This window comes from Hippocampus guttulatus, chromosome 3 (assembly GCF_054856545.1).
Source record: "Hippocampus guttulatus isolate MCC_2025c chromosome 3, RoL_Hgut_1.0, whole genome shotgun sequence".
NCBI lineage: Eukaryota > Metazoa > Chordata > Actinopteri > Syngnathiformes > Syngnathidae > Hippocampus > Hippocampus guttulatus.
In genome coordinates, this window is record NC_141263.1 from 15,012,535 (window position 1) to 15,032,078 (window position 19,544).

At 41.1% G+C, this 19,544-nt stretch overlaps 2 protein-coding genes across 5 annotated transcripts in view; both read right to left on the reverse strand.

The window, feature by feature from the left end:
- cgnl1 (cingulin-like 1) overlaps positions 1-6,616 on the reverse strand; it is a 36,332-nt gene extending 29,716 nt beyond the window's left edge. Inside the window, exons 1-3 of the mRNA XM_086106982.1 lie at positions 6,447-6,616; positions 2,396-4,019; positions 1,091-1,185 (exon numbers count right to left, since the gene is read on the reverse strand). Coding sequence (XP_085963108.1) covers positions 1,091-1,185; positions 2,396-3,967 — 1,667 coding nt within the window. The 5' untranslated portion in view covers positions 3,968-4,019; positions 6,447-6,616. The remainder of the gene's footprint in view (positions 1-1,090; positions 1,186-2,395; positions 4,020-6,446) is intronic.
- Positions 6,617-9,529: 2,913 nt separating this feature from the next.
- Positions 9,530-19,544, reverse strand: part of tcf12 (transcription factor 12) — a 69,037-nt gene continuing 59,022 nt past the window's right edge. The window contains exons 15-21 of one of the 4 annotated variants that reach the window (XR_015100443.1): positions 18,717-18,908; positions 16,184-16,292; positions 15,944-16,088; positions 14,441-14,670; positions 13,981-14,134; positions 13,017-13,056; positions 9,530-12,919 (exon numbers count right to left, since the gene is read on the reverse strand). Coding sequence is in view for 2 of the 4 variants with exons in the window: in XM_086106984.1 (XP_085963110.1) it covers positions 13,992-14,134; positions 14,441-14,670; positions 15,944-16,088; positions 16,184-16,292; positions 18,717-18,908; positions 19,307-19,378 (891 nt within the window). In the remaining 2 variants the exon portion in view is untranslated. Of the gene's footprint in view, positions 12,920-13,016; positions 13,057-13,799; positions 13,894-13,980; positions 14,135-14,440; positions 14,671-15,943; positions 16,089-16,183; positions 16,293-18,716; positions 18,909-19,306; positions 19,379-19,544 lie in introns of all 4 variants that reach the window. The other 3 variants (XR_015100442.1, XM_086106984.1, XM_086106983.1) reach the window with 3 other exon arrangements.

Consider the following 19,544-nt stretch of genomic DNA (forward strand, 5'->3'; position numbering starts at 1 on the left):
ATTGCTCCTCGGTAGATATGAGATGATTCCTGATTGTTTGGTCACGATTACAGACACCGGCGAGCTATTCCACCTCTTTACGTATCATCTTTTGTGTCTGCCTAACTGATCATTTCAGTGAATAAAAATGTTCTTTGGCACAGACTTTAGGAGGATCCACTCCCCCCTTGGAAAAGTCAGTGAAATGAAAAGCATCAGTATCAATAAATCTAAAGTCGCACAGCTTTCTAATGACAACAGTGATGTATTATTTCTTTAAATTAGGTCAGTGACACAGAAACATTCTCTCAACCTCTGTTCTCCTCCCACAGATGACTTCGATTATACATCCACATCTCCTGTTGCCCCATGTTTGTCTTTGCAGCCTTGAGAATGTAGCTCAGTTGCTATCCCAGCACTTCCATCTGGGTTTCCTTTCCTTTGTCGTCCTCTGACTCCTGACCTGTATCCCCGTCACACCCAAACAGTTTCCTGTCCTTTTTCTAAACGACCACTTGCTGTGCCAACAACTGCAATAAAATCGAGAAAAATGTGGATCAAATCTGAAAAGCTATGTCTTTCATTTACTACCTCTCACAGCTTATGCAGGAAATCGATAACCGCCATATTGATTGAACTGCAAAGACTTTCATATTACTCTCCTTTGACTCAGTTTAACCCGAATCCTCGATGCTTTCTTCTCTTGGCAGCCGATACGTGTCTGATTACAGTAACAAACACAAAGGTTGAGCCCTTGATTTACACTATCGCGGAGAGAAAACACTGAGGCAAAGTGAGATTGTGAAGAAAAAATAATATCCACACAGCTGGATCGCCTGGCTGGGTGGGTAAAAGAACACATTCCTTCTCTTTTATCATAAACAGCCCAACTCTGATGAAAAAAAAAAAAAAGATCCATGAACTCCCACTGAACAACTTCTCCCAACATGATGCATGACTTCAAATGTGCTATTTGCGAAATGTAGGAACAATGGGCCCAGTTTGTGGTTCAAATTACAGCCAAAAGATTCAAACTCTTCTGTTTTTATAGCATCAACCAGCCATGAAAATAGGGAGCCAAGCAGAACGAGGTCAAGCTGTAATAACTCACCCGTCCTTTAGGTAATTGAACAAAATTTGCTTTGCTGTCTCTTCGTGTGTTTGTTGTGAAAGTTCCTGCTGACCTTTAAGGAGATCTGGCGTTGCCTGAATGGGACAGGAAATGAGAAAATGATCTGAACGTGGTAACAGAGACATCAGATTTACTACAACAAGCCTGAATCAAAACGTGGCGTCAAACGTGGTGCATTCCTGATTGCGTATCAATAAAATGGCATACCACCTTTTATTCAAGCAGTGGCTGACATAAGACAAATTGTCCCATGTCAATTTTTAGTCTTTAAACTGAAAGGGGAAGCCAACCCAATTTTTTCTGATTTGCAATATGTCAAATGCGCCTCCGCTAGTCAAAAAAAACATGGCATTCTCAATATTGTGTTTGTGGAATATGACCTATATCGCAAAATGTAAACATTTTTAGCCATCTCAGAAGGCGGCCACTTTACCAATTTCAGTCAACTGAAAATTAGATCACAGTTAGTCAGGGCTCAGGTAACAACCAATCACAGCTGACCTGGTTTCTGAAGGAGTGGCATGATGGGTTGTTCTCTGAGCCTTGAGCAACTGTGATGTCATTTGCAGTGGACAGCAAATGGCCGCCCCTTGGATGGACAAAAATGGGTGGATTTTCACTTTTTTTCCATGTCCCACAAACGTCATAGTCATAATGCTGTGTTTAGACTAGTGGGGCTGCATTGAACATATTGTCAAAAAATAATAATAATAATGGGAGGTTCGTATCTCCTTTAAGTTTGGGAAGCGATATTAAAGATTCACTACAATGAAATCAGAGATATGTTTCAAAATAAATTACCGGTAGTCATCTGTGAAGGTAATTGCTGAAAAACATGCAAAGCTTGAGAACTATGTAGTAATGAATAGTTGAGACAAATTTGTTTCAATATTTCAGAATTTCTGATTGTTGGGAGTGTTGCTAAAATGGATCCCAATGGGACACTGAAGGTCAGGAATGATACCCGTTTCCAACACTATGTAATAATTTTCTTCCTTTTGAAGCATAATTTTCCATGCTTTGTGATTTGTTCGTCATTCAAATTGGGCAGGGCTATTTGTGGTATGTCAAATTTAGAAGGTATAATTATTTTAATTTTACAGGGACTTTAAAGTCAAAGGCCATGTTTCCACCTCACAAAAATGAAAAATGTTTTTTTTTTGTTGCTATACTTCACAACTTACTGTAACTGAAACATACAAGATACTATTTTTATGGAACTGAACTGGTGCAAACGGGGCATGGGTAACAACTAGTGTTATGGTGATCTATTATGTACATTACCTGTACATCAGTGTCTGTGGTGGCTTTTTTGCCAACAACTGTGGACTTGGATAAAGATGTTGACAGCTTGCTCGCTGAAGACGCTGTGTCCACTGAGTCTTTATTCTTGAGTGTTACAACTGTAGAATGGCATTGGGTTTTTTGGTATCCCTGGATGTAGCCGACACCTGTGGATAAGGTGCTCTGGGGAGAGCCAGGGGCACTAGTGGTACGAGATGGTGACTTGGAATTGAGCATGAACCAGGGCTCCTGATTCCCAGCTGTCCTGTGCAGCCGGAGTTGTGAGGGCCGCAGGACGTGCTCCATTGATGCGCCACGACGACGGCTCGATTCATCCAGGGGCCTCGATCCTTCCTCTCGTCCGAAGGCGCTATCCACACTGTGAGAGCGTTTCCTGTCTTCAGGATTGATCCGGTTTCTTCGCCCAGCCCTGCCACGCCGATGGTGGCTGCCGTCTTTGCTGTCAAACTTCTCAATGAGCTCATCGACACCGGGAATGGGTCCCCTGTCAATGTCTCTGCCCGACCCAGGGACGAAAGGGATGTAGCGCCGGTTCTCGTGACGGTTAATGGTGTCCGCGTAAAGCGCATCAATGTTTTCATCCGCATAAAGCTTAGAGGTGGAGGACGATGAGGAGTGGCGAGAGCGAGAAGACAACTGCAGGACAGGTCCACTGGAGTCGGACCTCCTCAATGGAAGGACATCTGGCTCACGGTGTTTGCGATCGAGGCTTGAGTTGGCACTGTTCACTGAAGTGGGAGACTTGCACTGGGTTTTGTTCTGCTGACTCATGGGATTGGACACAGTGGACGCTTGGGTATGACCTTTGAGCATTGGCTTGGACTGAGGTGGACTCTGCTTGCTGAGACAAGGTTTGGACTGCGGCTGAGCCACTTGCGGCTTGGTCTGTTGCTGAGAATGCAGGGTCGGACCCAAAGACTGAGGAGTTAATTTGGGTTTTTGGTATGATGCCTCAGTCGAGCGTGTAGACGGAAGTTGACTTTTGTTCGATTGTGTGGGAGCTTTGTTCTGATCTTGGCTCGAAGACATGTTGTGGGATAGTGTAGATACAGTGGCTGTGGACTGAGTTCCGGTCTCAGCAACAGAAAGGGGCCTTGAAGGTAGACTCCGAAAGTTCAATGAATTGGTCTCTGGATCATAGGGCTGCAGTATCTCGGGATGCCTCTGAAAGTTCAGAAGGGTTTGCGCTTTCCTTGCTTGTGTATCTGCAGAGCCGTTCTGAGAGGCTGCGTACTGCATCATCTTCTGAGACCTGTACTCGCCGAAGGGGCTCCTGGGTCCACCCTCCTTATCTCCTCGAAAATCATACTCATGGTAGTTATCAATAAAAGAGCCCTCTGTCCCAATGTAGCCATTGCTATCGGCGTCAAAGGACTGAGGACCATTGTCCTGGTTGTTCAGAACTACGTAGGGATGTCCATCTATGCCCTGGACTCGAATGCTCAGACCATATGTACCACAATTGCTGTGGGGCCTAGAGGAGTGAGATGGTTGGGTGTAGCCCCGCTGTGGTCCACTAGTAGGAATGTCAGTCACTCTGTAGGACTCCATCAGGAATGCAGAAGGAAAATAAATCCCTCTCCCTGGATAAGGTGCCCTTTCTCTGGAAGAATCAGAGGGTCTATTAGTTGGAAATGAGAGACTGTATAATTCAATTAAAAATATATATTTTCTTGCCTCACAGTCTGAAACACATATAGAGCATTAGAACTTTGCTGAAAATAATCCTTGATGTTTTCCATCAGGTGTGAAAAGAACTGATTATACCGGGCAAGAATAACACACTGACATTTGTCTAAGTGTATGGACAGGAAAATTGGACTTCAAAAAAGGGAAAGTAACTGTAAAAATGGTTTCACTTGTCATTTACAATAAGCAACATGTTTTTCCAAACATCAACAAATGAGCAGCAAAACAAGTAATAAATGAAAGCGTGTACAAACACAAAAGGATGTTGCTCAGAAATATTTATGCCGGCCAAGACATACAGAGACAAAGCCATCAGCAGGCACCATGTGTTGCGGTAGACAATGGGCTTTGAGCAAGTTCCTGTTTGCCTTGCTGATAATGTCTCATTTACCAGATGCAACAATATAAAGACAAACTGAGATGGGCCTGGAAGAGGGCTCTGATAAGGATGACAACAAAGGTCTCAAGGCAGGATACATCACGCCATGGGTTTAACAGGCCAGGACAGACTAATGGCTGACACCCCTATGAATGTAAACATACCAAGCAGGAGGTTATAGGAAGGTGTTTACTGTAAAGCTAAATCATATACTGGGCAGGTCAAGAACCACACTCCTAATACATATCCATATGTATGTAAGAAAACCAACTGAACTCCACAGGAAGAAGCACTTGGTGACGGAAGCAAAGAAAAACTTCCTCTAAGGAGGAAACCTCACACAGAACCCGGCCGGCCTTTGTGGGGCAGCCGTCTTCCACGTGTGGTAGATTTAAGAAGCATAGACAAAATAGAGGAACAGAGGCTATCTAGGGAGAGAAAACAAGATCGAGGTGTTGATCAGCCAAGGACGGAATGAGAGAACAATGGGCACAACAACAGTTGTATCAACAACAGTAATAGTTCCATGATTACAGCAGGGACAATGATATTGTTCCGCTCCTGACATAAAAGGCAGATAATTGAGAAGGTGTGAATTTTTAGGGCAATTTGTGCAAGGACTGTGCAACCATTTTCCTGTCATTGTATTTTACCATCAGCACGGTGGAACGTGGTTAGCACTCTGACTCAAAATGATGAGGGCTGGGATTCCAATTAGAGCCTTCCAGTGTGGAGTTTACATTTCTCTAAATGTAGTCCACCCATCCATTTTCCGATCCACTTATCCTCAGGGTCGCGGGGGTGTTGGAGCCTATCCCAGCCGTTTTCGGGCAGTAGGCAGGGGACACTCTAAACCGGTTGCCAGCCAATCGCAGGTGTATATTTCAAATAAATAAATAAAATATCTAGCATAATGACAAAAAATATATATTAAACAAAGACCTTTCTGACACAGATGATTATTCTCCAATGTTTGTCAAACCGCTGCAGTATAGCACCAATTGATCCCATTTGAACATTTTGGTGTTTGAACATGTTTAATTTTACTTTGTTTCAAGTGTCCATTTTTGGAGAGACAATGAGGGCTAAAGAAAATTTGAGTGAATTGATCATCATCAAATCAAGAGTGCGAGAGATGTAAAATTATTTTTCACAAAATGTAGAATATACACAAAATTAATGTACGGTATAGATTTCTTCTTTTCCCTAATGAGAAAAGTGAGTTGCCCCAAATGTTTTTACAAGCTGTCGTGCTGGCTTCACCACAGGGCCCAGGTTAGAATGTCAAATCCTCGCTTTTGATCTCACGGAGCACATTTTTATCTCACCGTGGGAATTACTTGTGAAGTGTGAGGAGGCCTGACCATGCTGATAACCTGCTCAAACCCACAAGAGGAAAACAAAAGCGCTGTAATCGGCGCCATTTGGAGAAGAACGTCAAAATAAAGTCGAGTTAAATCACTAAAGCAGGGATTTACACTCTGGGAAAATATGAAAAGCTTACGTAACCTCATTAAGAATTGCTTATTGGCAGAGGTGGCAAACGTACTCGCACTGTGTTTACATATAAGTACGTGGGCTGCAGTATCAAAGTATTTGTACTTCGTTACTACCCACCACCGCCCATTGAAACTCCCGTGAGTGTCAAAATCATAAAAGTAGTTCTATCAATTTAACTCAAGACGTATATTTATGAGGAGAACGTCCTATAGCTAAGAACAATTCAAGTTTTAAACTGACGCACTTTGAAGACAGTCACATCACTACTCGGTAAAACAGGTGACTTCAAAGCACTCAAGCAACTAACTGCCATTTAAAACGTGGTTTAAAACGTGACATGAACGCCCGAAACCGTATCGAAAGCGAGCGGGGCTGCTGTAATTGTCTTTGGTTTCAACTTGTTGAGTTTGGTCGCTCACGACAAACACGTACGAACATCACTGGAAAGCGTTAGCTACTCACCACGAGCAGTCGTCCTCTTCGCCTGTCGTTTTTATAACAACAAAATATCTTTATTTAATATTAAAGCAGCAAGCAAAGTAACCGGGTCGCGCTTTATCAACTTAATTAGCGCAGTACTACTCACTGAGGGAGACAGTTTGAGGAGGAGGACGCTCGCAGCCCCGACTCTCGCTCCGGCTCGCCCCGCCTGCTGAAACGAGCGCACCGACCCGCCCACCAGGATACCCTGAAGCAGGCTGGTGGTCCACGAGCACCACCACGAACTGGTCCAGCCCGGACACTTGAAAGCACACCAAATGCTTTACCTGACAGTCGCAGATGGAAAATCACAAGTGGATTGAGCTGTTTCACCAATCAACAATAGTTACCACGTAAATATTTACATTTGAGACGAGTACAGTGAGGTTAAATTGTGCAAATTACGTGTTAAATGAAATCCTTACTCCATACTTTTTATGGAGGGTCTGCAAGTCTTTGAATTCGACAGCGCCGTCTTGTGGAGCATAAAGCAACTTGATGAATGTGATATAATTTTAATTTTTCTGATGATACAAAACGAAATATAACGCAGTACAAATACAAATTAGATTTTTTTTGGGGGGGGGGTTAAAATGTTAAATTGTATGTGAAACTAATATCTAATCATCATCATCGTCAATGACAATGTGTTTATGACAATCACTAAATTATTACTACAAGAATATTTGAATTAATATCAGTATTGTTTTTCACAATTATTGTTACTCTTAGATATTTTAAATGTATCCCTCCATCTATTATCCAAACTGCTTAGAATTTGTACATAGTTTGTTGTACACCACACCTTGTTTTCTCCTTCTTTTCATCATTATTACCATTAGGATTATTAAGATTGTTATGATGATTATTAGGATGTCTGCTCACCTCTGGTTTGGAACCTTAATTTGAAAACCTAAAACTTGAAACCCTTAGCCTCGTGTAAAACTCAAACTCTGAAATACTGTACTAAGTCGAGTTTCAAACCCTAATTTAAAATACTGGCCATATTTAAAACCTACTTTGAAACACTTTGGGAGTGGGGTAGATAAACGTTTTCCCCGTCTGTAAATACATATTCGGGATGCTGTACTGTAGATGGGCTATACTGCCTCATGAGCCACACCCTTGACACGCTGCAGGTCAAGTGAGTGAGTTTTTTGTGTGGAAGGTTTTTTTTTTGTTTGTTTGTTTTTATGAGTGAATTTTTGATGAGTGTGAGAGTTTTTGACAGTTTTTTGGGGTGTTTTTTTGGGGTAAGTGGAAGGTTTGTGTTAGTCGTGTAGTTTTTTTTTATGTGTGTGCGCGTGTGTGTGTGAGAGAGAGTTTATTCGTGGGATTTTTTTGAGTATTCATAAGATGTTTTAGATGTATGTGGAGGTGATTTGGGGTGTGAGAGGTCTATTTGAATAAGAGGGGTTTTTTTCAGTGCCAGTGCGAGTATTTTATAGGGTGAGAGAGGGAGTTTTTTTGTGAGCCGTGAAGAGACTTTATTGGTGTGAGAGGTTTTTGTGCGTATGAGAGCTGTTTTGGTGGAAGTGAGTCTTTATCGGTTTTAGAGGTGTGTGTGACAGGGAGAGAGAGAGAAAGGGAGAGAGTTTTTGGGTGAATGTGTGAATTTCTGGGTCTTTGTCAGAAACTTTGGTGAAGACAAGTCTTTTGCACTGTGTGAGAGGAAATAAAATAATGAGTTACCAAAGACTCATTAATTCCTGAGATTTAAGTCATGAAATGAAATAAAATCGCAGTAATGGAACCGAGTGCATTCACTGCAGGGAAACTCCTTGGACCGTTTGGGAGGACACCAGCCAGGGCCTTTTTGGCCCGGCGGTCGTGACAGGAAGTCAGCCTGCAGACATGGTGGTCCAGCTCCTACCAAAAAAACAAAAACAGTCCACCGGTCTAACACTCTCACTTGTTCCCCCAGAAGTATTGAAACGAAACGACAGTGATTAACGTGGCCTCCGGTCGGAGCTTCGGAAAGCGGATGTGGATTCGCAGACCTTGGAGGATGCGAGGGGTGCACACATCTGGAATGTGATCATTCCACACAGATGCGCCGCAAACATGATTTATGGCGCTGCACACTTCCAGGGTTTTTGAAGCGCTGAGACACGTTTTTACCAGCCTTTCAGGATGCATTCATCTCAGTCACAAGCCATACTGGAGTGGCCGGGTGTGCTCGGAACCTTAAACCAAGCAACTCGATTAAACAAAGTACTAATAAAAAGAAAATCTGGGAGGGAAAATGAAGATAATGAAATACAAATGAAACCCTATTTTAAATTAGTTGTTTTTCGGAATGTGCGAGAGCTTTATTTATATTTTTAGGTGTCCTAGAATTTTTGGTGGTGAATGTGAGTTTTTTGAGTGACGGTGGGAATTTTTTTTTGTTGTATTAGAATTTCTGGGTGCATGTGACATGAGAGAGATTTTGGTGTGCATCAGAGTAGTTTTGTCAAGTGAGTATTTTAATGTGAGAGTTTGTTGCATGTGTATGACATTTTTTTGTGTCTCTAAGAGGTTTTCTAATGGGTGTTTGAGTTTGTTGGGGGGGACTAAGAGTTTTTTTTTGTGTGAAAGTTTTTGTTATGAGAGCGTTTTTATGTGTGTGTGTTTTTTTTGGTGATGTTTTTGGTGCGTGTGAGTGAGTTTTTGTGTTTGTGTGCGTGTGTATTTTTTATTTAATTTTTTTTAACCATGAGAGATTTTTTTCTTTTTAGGCACGCAAGTTTTTTAGGTGTAAGCGTAAGTGAATTTTTGGGGGGTAAGTGTAAATTTTTAGCATGAGTGTGAGTTTTGTGGGGTTTGTGTGAGTTTTTTGATGCGTTCAAGTGTTTTGCTGTATGCAAGAGTTTTCTGTGCGTCTTGGGTTTTCTGGTGTTAGAATCTTTTTGGGTGGTATGTTTGATGGGCGACTGAGAATTTTTTTTTTAGTTGTTGGCCATTTTTTTGTTGAGATTTTTGTGCAAGAAGGCTTTTAGGTCAGCGTGTGTGAGATTTTTGTTCTATTTTTAGAACAATACAACGGTTCGCCCAGGTTGAAGTAAACAGCTAAACAACTCGAGTTTAAAAAAGATGGCACATTTATTGCAACATAAATGTTATATACAGTACATCATGTTTTTCTGTTGAAAAAAGACAAAACTGTAATTTTCATTGCCGCCTTTTCCAGATGTGCACACACAACATGTTCAACGTTTTGACACAAATGTTTCTCAGTCAACCACGAGAGACTTGCGAATGGACATTGGCATTTCCGGGAATAACAAAACAGGTTACGGTTAAGTGACCATGTACATTTTACTACCTAATATAGTAAAATAAAGTAAGAAACTTTTTACTCAAAACCTTTGCTTCCAAAAATCTAGAAAGAGTAATATTTAGAATTCAAGAAATATTCTTACAGTATTATTGTATAAAAGACTAACTACAGTGAAAAATAAGCCAATTTTTTTTAAACTGCTTTGCTTTTGATTTTCCTTTTTTCTATATTACACAAGGGAAAAAAGCATGTGGGAATACAGCAACTTGGCAAAGAAATACAAAGCGGAACATACGAAATGAAGGAAATGGAGCAGGAACTCACATGTATACTAAAATCATGAATACACACGTGTGAATACTGTCATGAGCAACAAGGCCACATACCGACCAGGGAAACACACATACACACGCACGCACGGAAAAGACAAACTAAAACTGTTCAATGATCGATTCTGAATGTAAACTTTTACTTTGACTCTAATGGAAGTCCTTTTTTTTTTTTTTTTTTTGCACAGAAGCTTTGTGAGACAATATACAGACAACTAAATGGAATATAAAGAACCAAACACTTAAAAAAAAACATGCACAACAAAACATAAATAAAGCCATTGCCAAAGGGAAATCTATTCTTTTGTTCGTTGTTGTGCTACAATCCCACAAAATGACCTCTTTTATCTATATATATGTTCAGCATAGTGTGATATATCAAGTCTGGCTTCTTTTATTAGGACTGAGCAAAATATAAGTGGAAGCTGGAAGAAATGACTTGACAAAAATGCATACCTACTTTTTTCCAGGCGAAAAAGTGGCCGTCGTTATTTGTTTAAAAAGAATATTAGGAATTGGAAACAAAATGTTAAGTGTCAAATTACACGTGCGTATGTCGACTACTCTACGGCTTAAGTAATCTCCTTTAGTAAAGACGCTACAAATAGGCAGGGAATGTGAAGATTTGCTATTTTTGTTGTTATTAGTATTTAAAACCCATTGCAATGTCAAATAAAATGGGAACTTTCAGTCAAACTTGAGGTTTTTTTTCCTTGTTGAGGAATAGAACGTTACCAAAACGAAACTAACAAAAACTTTTGGTTCCATGCTTTTTCTGGAAAAATCAAGAAAAAATGGGCCAATACATGAATGGCTGTGTTCGGAATCATCCGCTCATTCCCTACTCACTATACAGTGGTGCTTTGCGATACGAGTGACCTGACTTTTAATTTATTTTTGAAGACATTAGCCATTGTTAAGCAGATTATTATTATTTTTTTTTGGTTTGGACTTGCGAGGAAAAATATGATACAAGCATAGTGTGGTGACAGCGAACTCTACTTAATTCAGCTTTGTGTCAACATTATAACTTTGCGGAAAAATCCACTAACTTAATGCTAACGCATAATGGGAAATTTCCCTTTAAGTTATATCCCTTTAGACAACTGCTAATTGAACATAAATTGTGCAAGCAACATACGTACAAACACGGTATAACAATACTCACAGGCAGATCTTCTTTTTCCTCTGCACAGAACAATTGTACTTGTATCTCAAGGTTCCATTGTATTGTGATTTTATTTTTTAATCATGAGCCTAATAGGATAGTTGCCAAAGTCATTTTTTAACATTTTTGGAAAACAGGGTTTGCGGGGGCATTCTTCCATTACATCGGTAGTTTTTAAATATTTTGGAAGTCTAAGTTAAAATTGACACATGCAATGATATTACTAGACTAACAACAAAGTGAACTTGATAGTTTACTTTCATTATTCAAATGAAAAATTGTTTTGAACCCAATTCGCAAATGTACCGGATCAACAGATGCCAGCTGGTGGAACTTTTGAAATAAATATTGAACAAATAAATAAACTATAATAAGACCATATTTGTGAATTTATTGTGTATTTTACAAAACGAATACAAATAAAGCACTTTATATCCATTTGTGTTGTAATGTGTTGCTCTCTTCAAGATATTTTTGCACCATTACTTATCACTTTGCCTCTTGCCAACAATCAAACAATACCCCGGAAATGAAAAATTGCTTTTCTGTCATCACAAGGCATAATGGGATGTACGAGATGTGTCAGAAAAGATCCAGGACTGATGAAAAACGATAGTTTTCCAAATCCAAACGACGAGTTTTCCCTTGGGAAGTAATCACCTTGGAGTCTAAAACACTTTCGCACCTTTCTCTGTCCCATCATCAATTCTTTTAATTTGAGTCTTCACAGCCTTGTCGTCGCAGCGATCGTGATCTTATCCACGTCTTTAAAACAAACACTTCCCCCCACACCCCTCCTTGAGCTTGGGGGGAAGAAAAAAAAAATCAAACGGAGCCAGGTTGTGTGGATAGAAAGGTTTCTCCCTCCAGCAGTGTGCTGTTCTTCTCTGCCAGAAACTGTCCGATGCTCAGGGCTTTGGGAGCAGATGTGCCAGTTGCTCATCTCGCCACACTAAGCGGAAACTCATAGTTTGGATTTGAACTCTATCTTGAGTGACACAAGTCCTGAGACTTTTCTGACACAACTCCAATTTGATTTTGTTTTCCACCTCATTTCAAGATGCATCAAGGGATACATTAAAAGCATGAAACAGTTGATAATTGATGCTCATGAGACATTTGCAAAGCATGGCAAAATGGCAAACTCACAAGAAAGGGTGCCAAATAGTGGATAGGGAGTCATTTTGAACATAGCCAATCTCACTTTTTCCCTTATTTCACTTGCCAGGCTGGAGTGCTTTGTTTTGTAACGACACTGGTAAACTACAGGTTAAACTGAAAACTGTCTACATTTTCCCTTAAGACATACACTTGGAGCTCAAGGACGTAATAAATAGAAAGAAAAAAAAACTGCTGTTACAATGCATTCGTCAATTCAGTTTAGGCACGAGGCAACCTCCACGTGAACTTGGAAGAGACTGCGAAGTATGATTGTTCAGAAGCGACACGCTTCTTACAGATCTGCGTGATATGTGCTTGAGATTCTTCTCGCTTTTTGGGGGCAAAATTTGCGGACGGAGTGCCGCGCAGGCTCCTTGTCAGTCTTGGGACTGGATTGTGTTAGTCTTGAGTGATTTTGGCTTCTGGTGGTCTATTCTCCTCCGCAAAGTGGCGTAAAACGCAGCGGGGAGCCCCCTCCGTCACAAGGAGGCCAAGTCACCATCTCAGACGGGACGAAATGTTCTGCGTGCGGGACCTGTCACAGACAAGACAAATCGTATCAAGAGGTGGTGCTATGACATCAAACAACATGCGAAACACATTTGTAGTTGATACAGAGAGTGACCACACACACTGGTTCAATGCTTTGGCCACATAGCCCAAGGACTGGTGCTGAAAAACAGAGAGAAATAGAGAGCGTGATAGACATAGAGAGAGCTGGAGAGCTAGTTTCACAAAGTAAGTAGATACTGATAGATAACATGAGAGACGGAGCGAAGTGATAGAGAGGTAAAGAGCTAGACAGAGAAAGCTAGAGAAATACAGTATATAGAAACCGAAAGAGATGGACATTGTAGATATGACTGATTGAGAGTTCGAGCCATAGCTAGCTAGATAGATAGCTACATAGAAAGATACTTCTATAATCATCCCTGCTGAACGCCCAAGGCGCTGCCCAACAGCAGGAATTTCTGATGCGCACTCGCAGTTCGAGTATGTCTACAAACAATATTGTGAGACCGAGGTGGCGTTGGGTGACCGTAAGTGCCCGATAGACAGATAGATAGATAGATAGATAGATAGATAGATAGATAGATAGATAGATAGATAGATAGATAGATAGATAGATAGATAGATAAATAGATAGATAAATAGATAGATGAGCAGATTAAAGGTGGCAAAAGTTTCAAAAATATGATTGGAGTCATTTGTTTCACATCTCAAACAGGGGTGTGTTCATTTTCTCTATCCACCGTAATCTGTATTTTCAGATCAGAAACATTTATGAACTGATTGGTCGTGCGCCACCTCTCGAGAGGTTCAATCAGGAACTTGATCACATGGGAATGAACTGGCAAGATGTTCAATTGTTGATTCATTTCGTGATTTATCAAACAGAGCGGCCCCAACGTTACCTAGTCCTACTGTAGCTTGTCCAATGTGAAGGGCCGTTGTTATGTTTTGCTTCCGTTTTATATGAGATAAAACACACTAAGTTTGGCTTTTGGACTGTTGGTGACAAAGAGATGAGAGAGGGACCTTGACATTTTGTCAGTAGATCATGAAAAGACGAGTTGGCTGCAGAGTTTCGTGTACCTGTCCGGGCCTCAGAGGTGGCCCATGGGGTTGGATGTGTCAGTCAAGCTTGGGTGGACCCCCGTGTGACCTTGTTGACCATCACCGGAACCGCCCGACACTTTTTCCTCCTCTCTTCTCTTAAGGCAGGCTGCTTTGGGGTTTAGATTCCGCTCTATAGGGCCAAACAGTCAAAAGAATAAGACAATGTCATTTGATTTCATTTCGGACAAAGCCGCGGCGAGCAGCACAGATGAAGGGGGGAAAAAAACAACTTACAGTACTTCCGGTTTATTTATTATCAAAAGGCAGAAAAATATCTTATTTTTTTAGACTTCTTTGAGACGTCCTTTGAGACTCCTTTGTGATTAAGGACTATAAAAATACCTCTGACATTATTGCACTAATAATAAATATTAATGTCAAAGTTAAACAAGGCAAGAATTCATATTTGAACAAGTGAATTTCAACTAGTAAAGACCTCTGACTTGTTGCTCCAAACTGAGGATGACCGCCACGGCCTGATGGAGGATGAGCAGCTTGGTCTGAGGCTTCTCGCTCTTCAGGTGCAGCTGGCACATGCGGCCCAGCTCCTTGAAGGCCTCGTTGATGTCCCGCACCCGCAAGCGTTCCCGGGCGTTGTTGGCCATTCTCCGCTCTCGCTCTCGCTCCGCTTTCTGCTCAGGGTTCAGGTCTTCGTCCTCGGTCAGACTGTCGGGTACATGAAAACACTTTTGAAAAGGAAGTGAGGTTTCCACTCTTTTCTTGAAGTTATTTTCCAGGACATTTCCCGTTTTTTGTGTGACTTTTCCAGGACTTTTTCATCTGCTCCGATATGCTACAGTTATCACAATCGACACTCATAAATTCCACCCCAAACTTTGCAGAAAAGTAATTTTCGACACTTGTGCCTTATATTTTGTATATTTAACCAGATTGTTTCAATGTTACCAAAGACCATCCCAAATTTGCTGCAAAAAAAGACTCTCATCGTTCACCCCAAAAGAGCCATTCAAAAGGACGACTCATTAATGAACATCACAACACTAATATAAGATTTCACTTGGATGGTGATATCAAAATTAACTTAATTGCTACAAAAATCAATCATCATCTGATTGACGAACGAACTGCTGATGGGTTGGAGAAAGGCCAAACCCCATGATAGTATCCATGGCACCGCCATAGCCCAGGGGCTAAGAACTGCATGAAAATTCTGAGCTATGAAATCCATGCACATACACAATATTTTAATACAGCTAAATTCCTAGTTCAGTTTTTCTCATTTACATATTTTCTGTCTCTGCTGTCTGCCAATGGGGCAAGTGCAAAATACTGAGTGTACGAACTACCTGTTACCCATCCCCATCTCGAAGCCGTTATCGTGAACGCTGTGGTTTAACTGAAAAACAGAGATGGATTTAATCTCAAAGAGTACAGCTAAAGGTGACGGCACGCCCACGACAGCTCTCTGTCACTCAATAGAGGAGACAGAGAGGGGGAGAAAAACCTCACACTTGGTATACAACGCTAGAGCAACACTATTTAACCGAAATGTATTCTTTGGATAAAAATAAATCCCTTCTTGGGTGTGAAAAAGTTCATAAATTTAGCAACAAAGTCATATGGAAAAACTGGGCAAGAACTGTTCTATGGGAATATGCAATTTGATTAGCTGATAGCGTCATGTGGGGCGCTGTGCTAGTTTGAAGCACAGATTATTTGAATGTGTATTGTTGTCTGTCTCTATATGAGCTCTGTGATTGACCGGCGACCAGTGCAGGGTATACTCTGCATTTTGTCTGAAGTGAGGATGGATAGATCCTGAACAGGATAAACGGTTTAGAGAATGAATCGATAGAACGAATGGATAGCTCATAAATGAATCATTAAACGATTCAAAATTAAATCACATTTTTTTCTTTTTTTTTTTTTACAGATAGGTAGCTATTACTTTCTGTTCAGCGAAAATATGTGGACTTACCTTGTGCGTGTGCCAGCGCGCGGTGTTTTCAGGCTGTCGCTCTCATCATCCGACTTGTCATCGCCTGAGAGCGAGTCATTCATGTCATCCTTGTCCTGCTTCTCCACTTTCAGCGCCAAGGTGGCGGCCACCTGACCAGCCAAGCCTGGAAAAGGAGCGGGAGGCGAGAACAAGGTAAGTTAAGGTGAGCTGCCTATCGGCCATAAAATGAGTCAGGAGCAAGTATGGGGCCCATCGGACCTCTGAATGCTTCCATTTGATGGTTGAGCTCTGTGCTGGATGTGGAGCCAGTGCTCGGTAGGCCTCCGTGGCTATTCAGACTTGCTGTGTCGTCAGCATGGGAAGAAACCTGTAACAAAAACAGGAGATACATTGTCAAGACGGGAAGTTGACATCCTCTGCAAATGAATCAACAATACAAGACCAAACAGAGAGAGAGAATGGTTAGATTTGCTGGAAGACTTTCAAGCAAGTGCTTGGTACAAGGTGTGCAAAAAAAAATAAAAATACTGTGGAAAAAAGGGCTTCAGTGATGAATCGAATCAATGCTGCTTTTAAACACACATTAATTTCTTGGGGGGGGGCATCGTTTCAACTTTGTACATCACAGGACAACTTGGGGATCTAATAAGAGACAGAGTTTACTCATGGCTGTCTTTAACCACAACTAAGACTCTTTTTCATGTCTAAAAGGAGACTATTTTTAGATTTCTTTGGTGTTCACTTTCAAAAGACGTCAAAGTAGTCTAAATCCCCGGTTGCGACATAACACTCTCATTATGTACACATTCATGAGTGGCAAATAGTCAACAACCAGCACGTACAACCACAATCCACATTCTTTCAAGATGTTCAGCACATGCCCCCCCCCCTCCAAAGTTAATTCAGTTCTCTTTCTACTTCCAAGAGAAGACGGGGAAAGTGTCACTGAGGCTGGAGGGTATCTCCCTGCATTCCCCCTCACCAAATGTTTATTTATGTAATCCCCTGTCACTGTTGGCCTCTGTTACCCCCTTTACTCCAAAACCATCCCTTTCTTCAGTGCTACACTAATCGTTGCTGTGCTCTCAACAGGTGCCCTAACAAGTCTTTGTGCGCAGGAGGAGGAGGAGGGAAAAGCTGGGGTTCTGGCAAGAAAAGAAGGCTGCCATTTTCATGGCTGGGCCTGATTATCATACAGCTGAGGAGGCACGGGGTGCAGACACACGTTCCCAACTATTCAGATTTCCTTGCTTGTTAAAAAGAAGCGAAGAAAAGGGGTACAAAAAGGGAGGGCGGGTGGAGGGGGTGGGTGGGCGGCTGTCATCCAGACTAAAAGCCTGTGGCTATGTTGAGGCTGGTGAGCCTGTTTGAGGGGAGCTCTCCCCACACAGGAAGACCTATGTTCGTGCAAACACAGCATGTTCTATCTGGCAGTCACAGTCGCTTAAACATTACTGCCACAGCATGGTGCTTGATAACAAACACAATAAAATCCATTGAGAACCTAGACATTTCATGTATGGGCTGTGCAAACAGTTTGAAAAGACCAAATTAGTACAGTAAGGTATCAATGTATTAAAAACTTGGCCATGCCCAATTCTGCATTTTGTCGACGATGCCAATTATTTCTATTGTTTCTCAATACAGTGTTCTTAATATTGGCGGAAGTTGGGGATATTGTACATCTGAACTATAGTCCTTTCAGTAATCAACAAAAATGCTCCGATACTACAATACCTTTCAAGCAGGTACAGTAGGAGCCATGTCAGTCGTGATGCGTTACCTTAAGTTTAACATGCATGATAACAATTATTAAACATCAAGTTGGATGTTAAAATGTCAGGAATGACAAGCTGCATCTGTATTATATTTGAGCAAAGCTGATGCCATGTTCCGCAATATTGTGTGTGTGTGTGTGTGTGTGTTTTTCAACAATACTTGATTTTTTTTCTAAAACATTCGTACCACAATACAAGATGTCTTTATTCATCAACTATCAGTACTTTGCATTGGTGAATACTCAATTGTATGTGTTTGTACCCATATTCGATGCATCCCTAGTAGAAGTAACTAGGATCCTTGAGAATGGCACAGAGGATTGTGTTTGGACAGTGTGGTCAGATGCTAATAATTTTGAAACTGTAAGAAACATTCACAATGGGAGATATTAGTCATGAACATCCCTTAACACAATCTCTTACAATATTTTGCTATTTCACGTATGTCATTTGCAGCCAGAAGATACCCATTTAACAAATACAAATTGAATACTCCGCAAACATTTTGGATCACTTAACTGGATATAAAGGAAAGTAAAGGAGAAAATTGTGTTCAGTGGTACATACAATAATCATTATTATGCTGGGGAGAAAAATAATTTTGAAATCTTCCATTTTTACAGCAGAGATTTTATTAAAGCTGAAGCTATTTGGGGGTTATGTCCTACAGTAAGCTGGACTGTCTCCCTTTCATTTGTATTGCAAAGATAATAAAAATCTCTTGAATTCAGACAAGAAATCACATATATTTTTCAAATTTGTGTTTCACTCTAGTGAGTATATGCAGTTAAGTCAAATGGGGTTGAATCAGCATCCAGTGATTACACTTATGGAAAATATGTCAGTGTACCAACTCTGTGTGGGATATGTGCTTTTGTCACATGATGATGAATTATTTCTGAACAGGTGGCAGTAGTGAGATGTAAAAAAAAAAAAGAAGTTTATTTTCCCAGAAGTATTTCAAACACAATATCTTAATTAGGGAGACAGAAAAATGAAAATGGGCTTCATACCATTGTTGTTGTCCGACTGGGAGTCAACGCTGAGGCAGGGAAACTTGCTCCAATGGCTGCCAGTTGCCCATTTTGTGCCTGTCCCAGCAGACTGTGGATGTCGCTGGGTAGACTGGCAGTGGAGCCCACTGCGTGGTTCCTCAGAACAAGGATTGCATCATCCAGTCGGTCAAGACGATCCTCCATTCGCGACTGAGGGGCGCAGAGGGATTGTAGCGTGGAAGGTCAGGGGGAGGGAGAGGAGCGAGAAAAGAACGACAGAGCAGCTTAGTATAAGCATATTAGGGCCAAAAATTGAAAACACTGATTGGATGGCGTGGACTTGAAAAGTGAAGATAAAAGAAAATTCAAATGCGCACAAGAGCCCCAAACATCAACAAATATACTTGCTTGTGTGGAAGTGAATGGAGTGGATTAACATCTGCACTCAAGCAGATTGTGGCAAGCTAATAAGATAATTTAACAATGGCAACAAAAGCTGATTGAAAAAATAAAAATAACGATTGCATGTCAAGGTCAGAAGAGCAACCCAAAACAATGGACGATGATTTATGAAACACATTACAGATTACCAGCTCAATCTAAAGTACCTCGCAGACGTCCTTTAAGAAAGACATGGCATCCTGAAGATGCTCATGTAACTGCTGATGAACTCTGTTTTTCTGCCCAAGTCCCCAAAAAAATAAGAAGAGGATTAAGAAAGATCAGAAATACATTGAGAGAGAGAGATTATTCTTTAAGAAGAAACAAAATTTGCAAACAGATATACATCTGCTGACCAATCACTTTGTAAGGATGAAAGTTTTGTTGTGTGCCTTACAATGACAT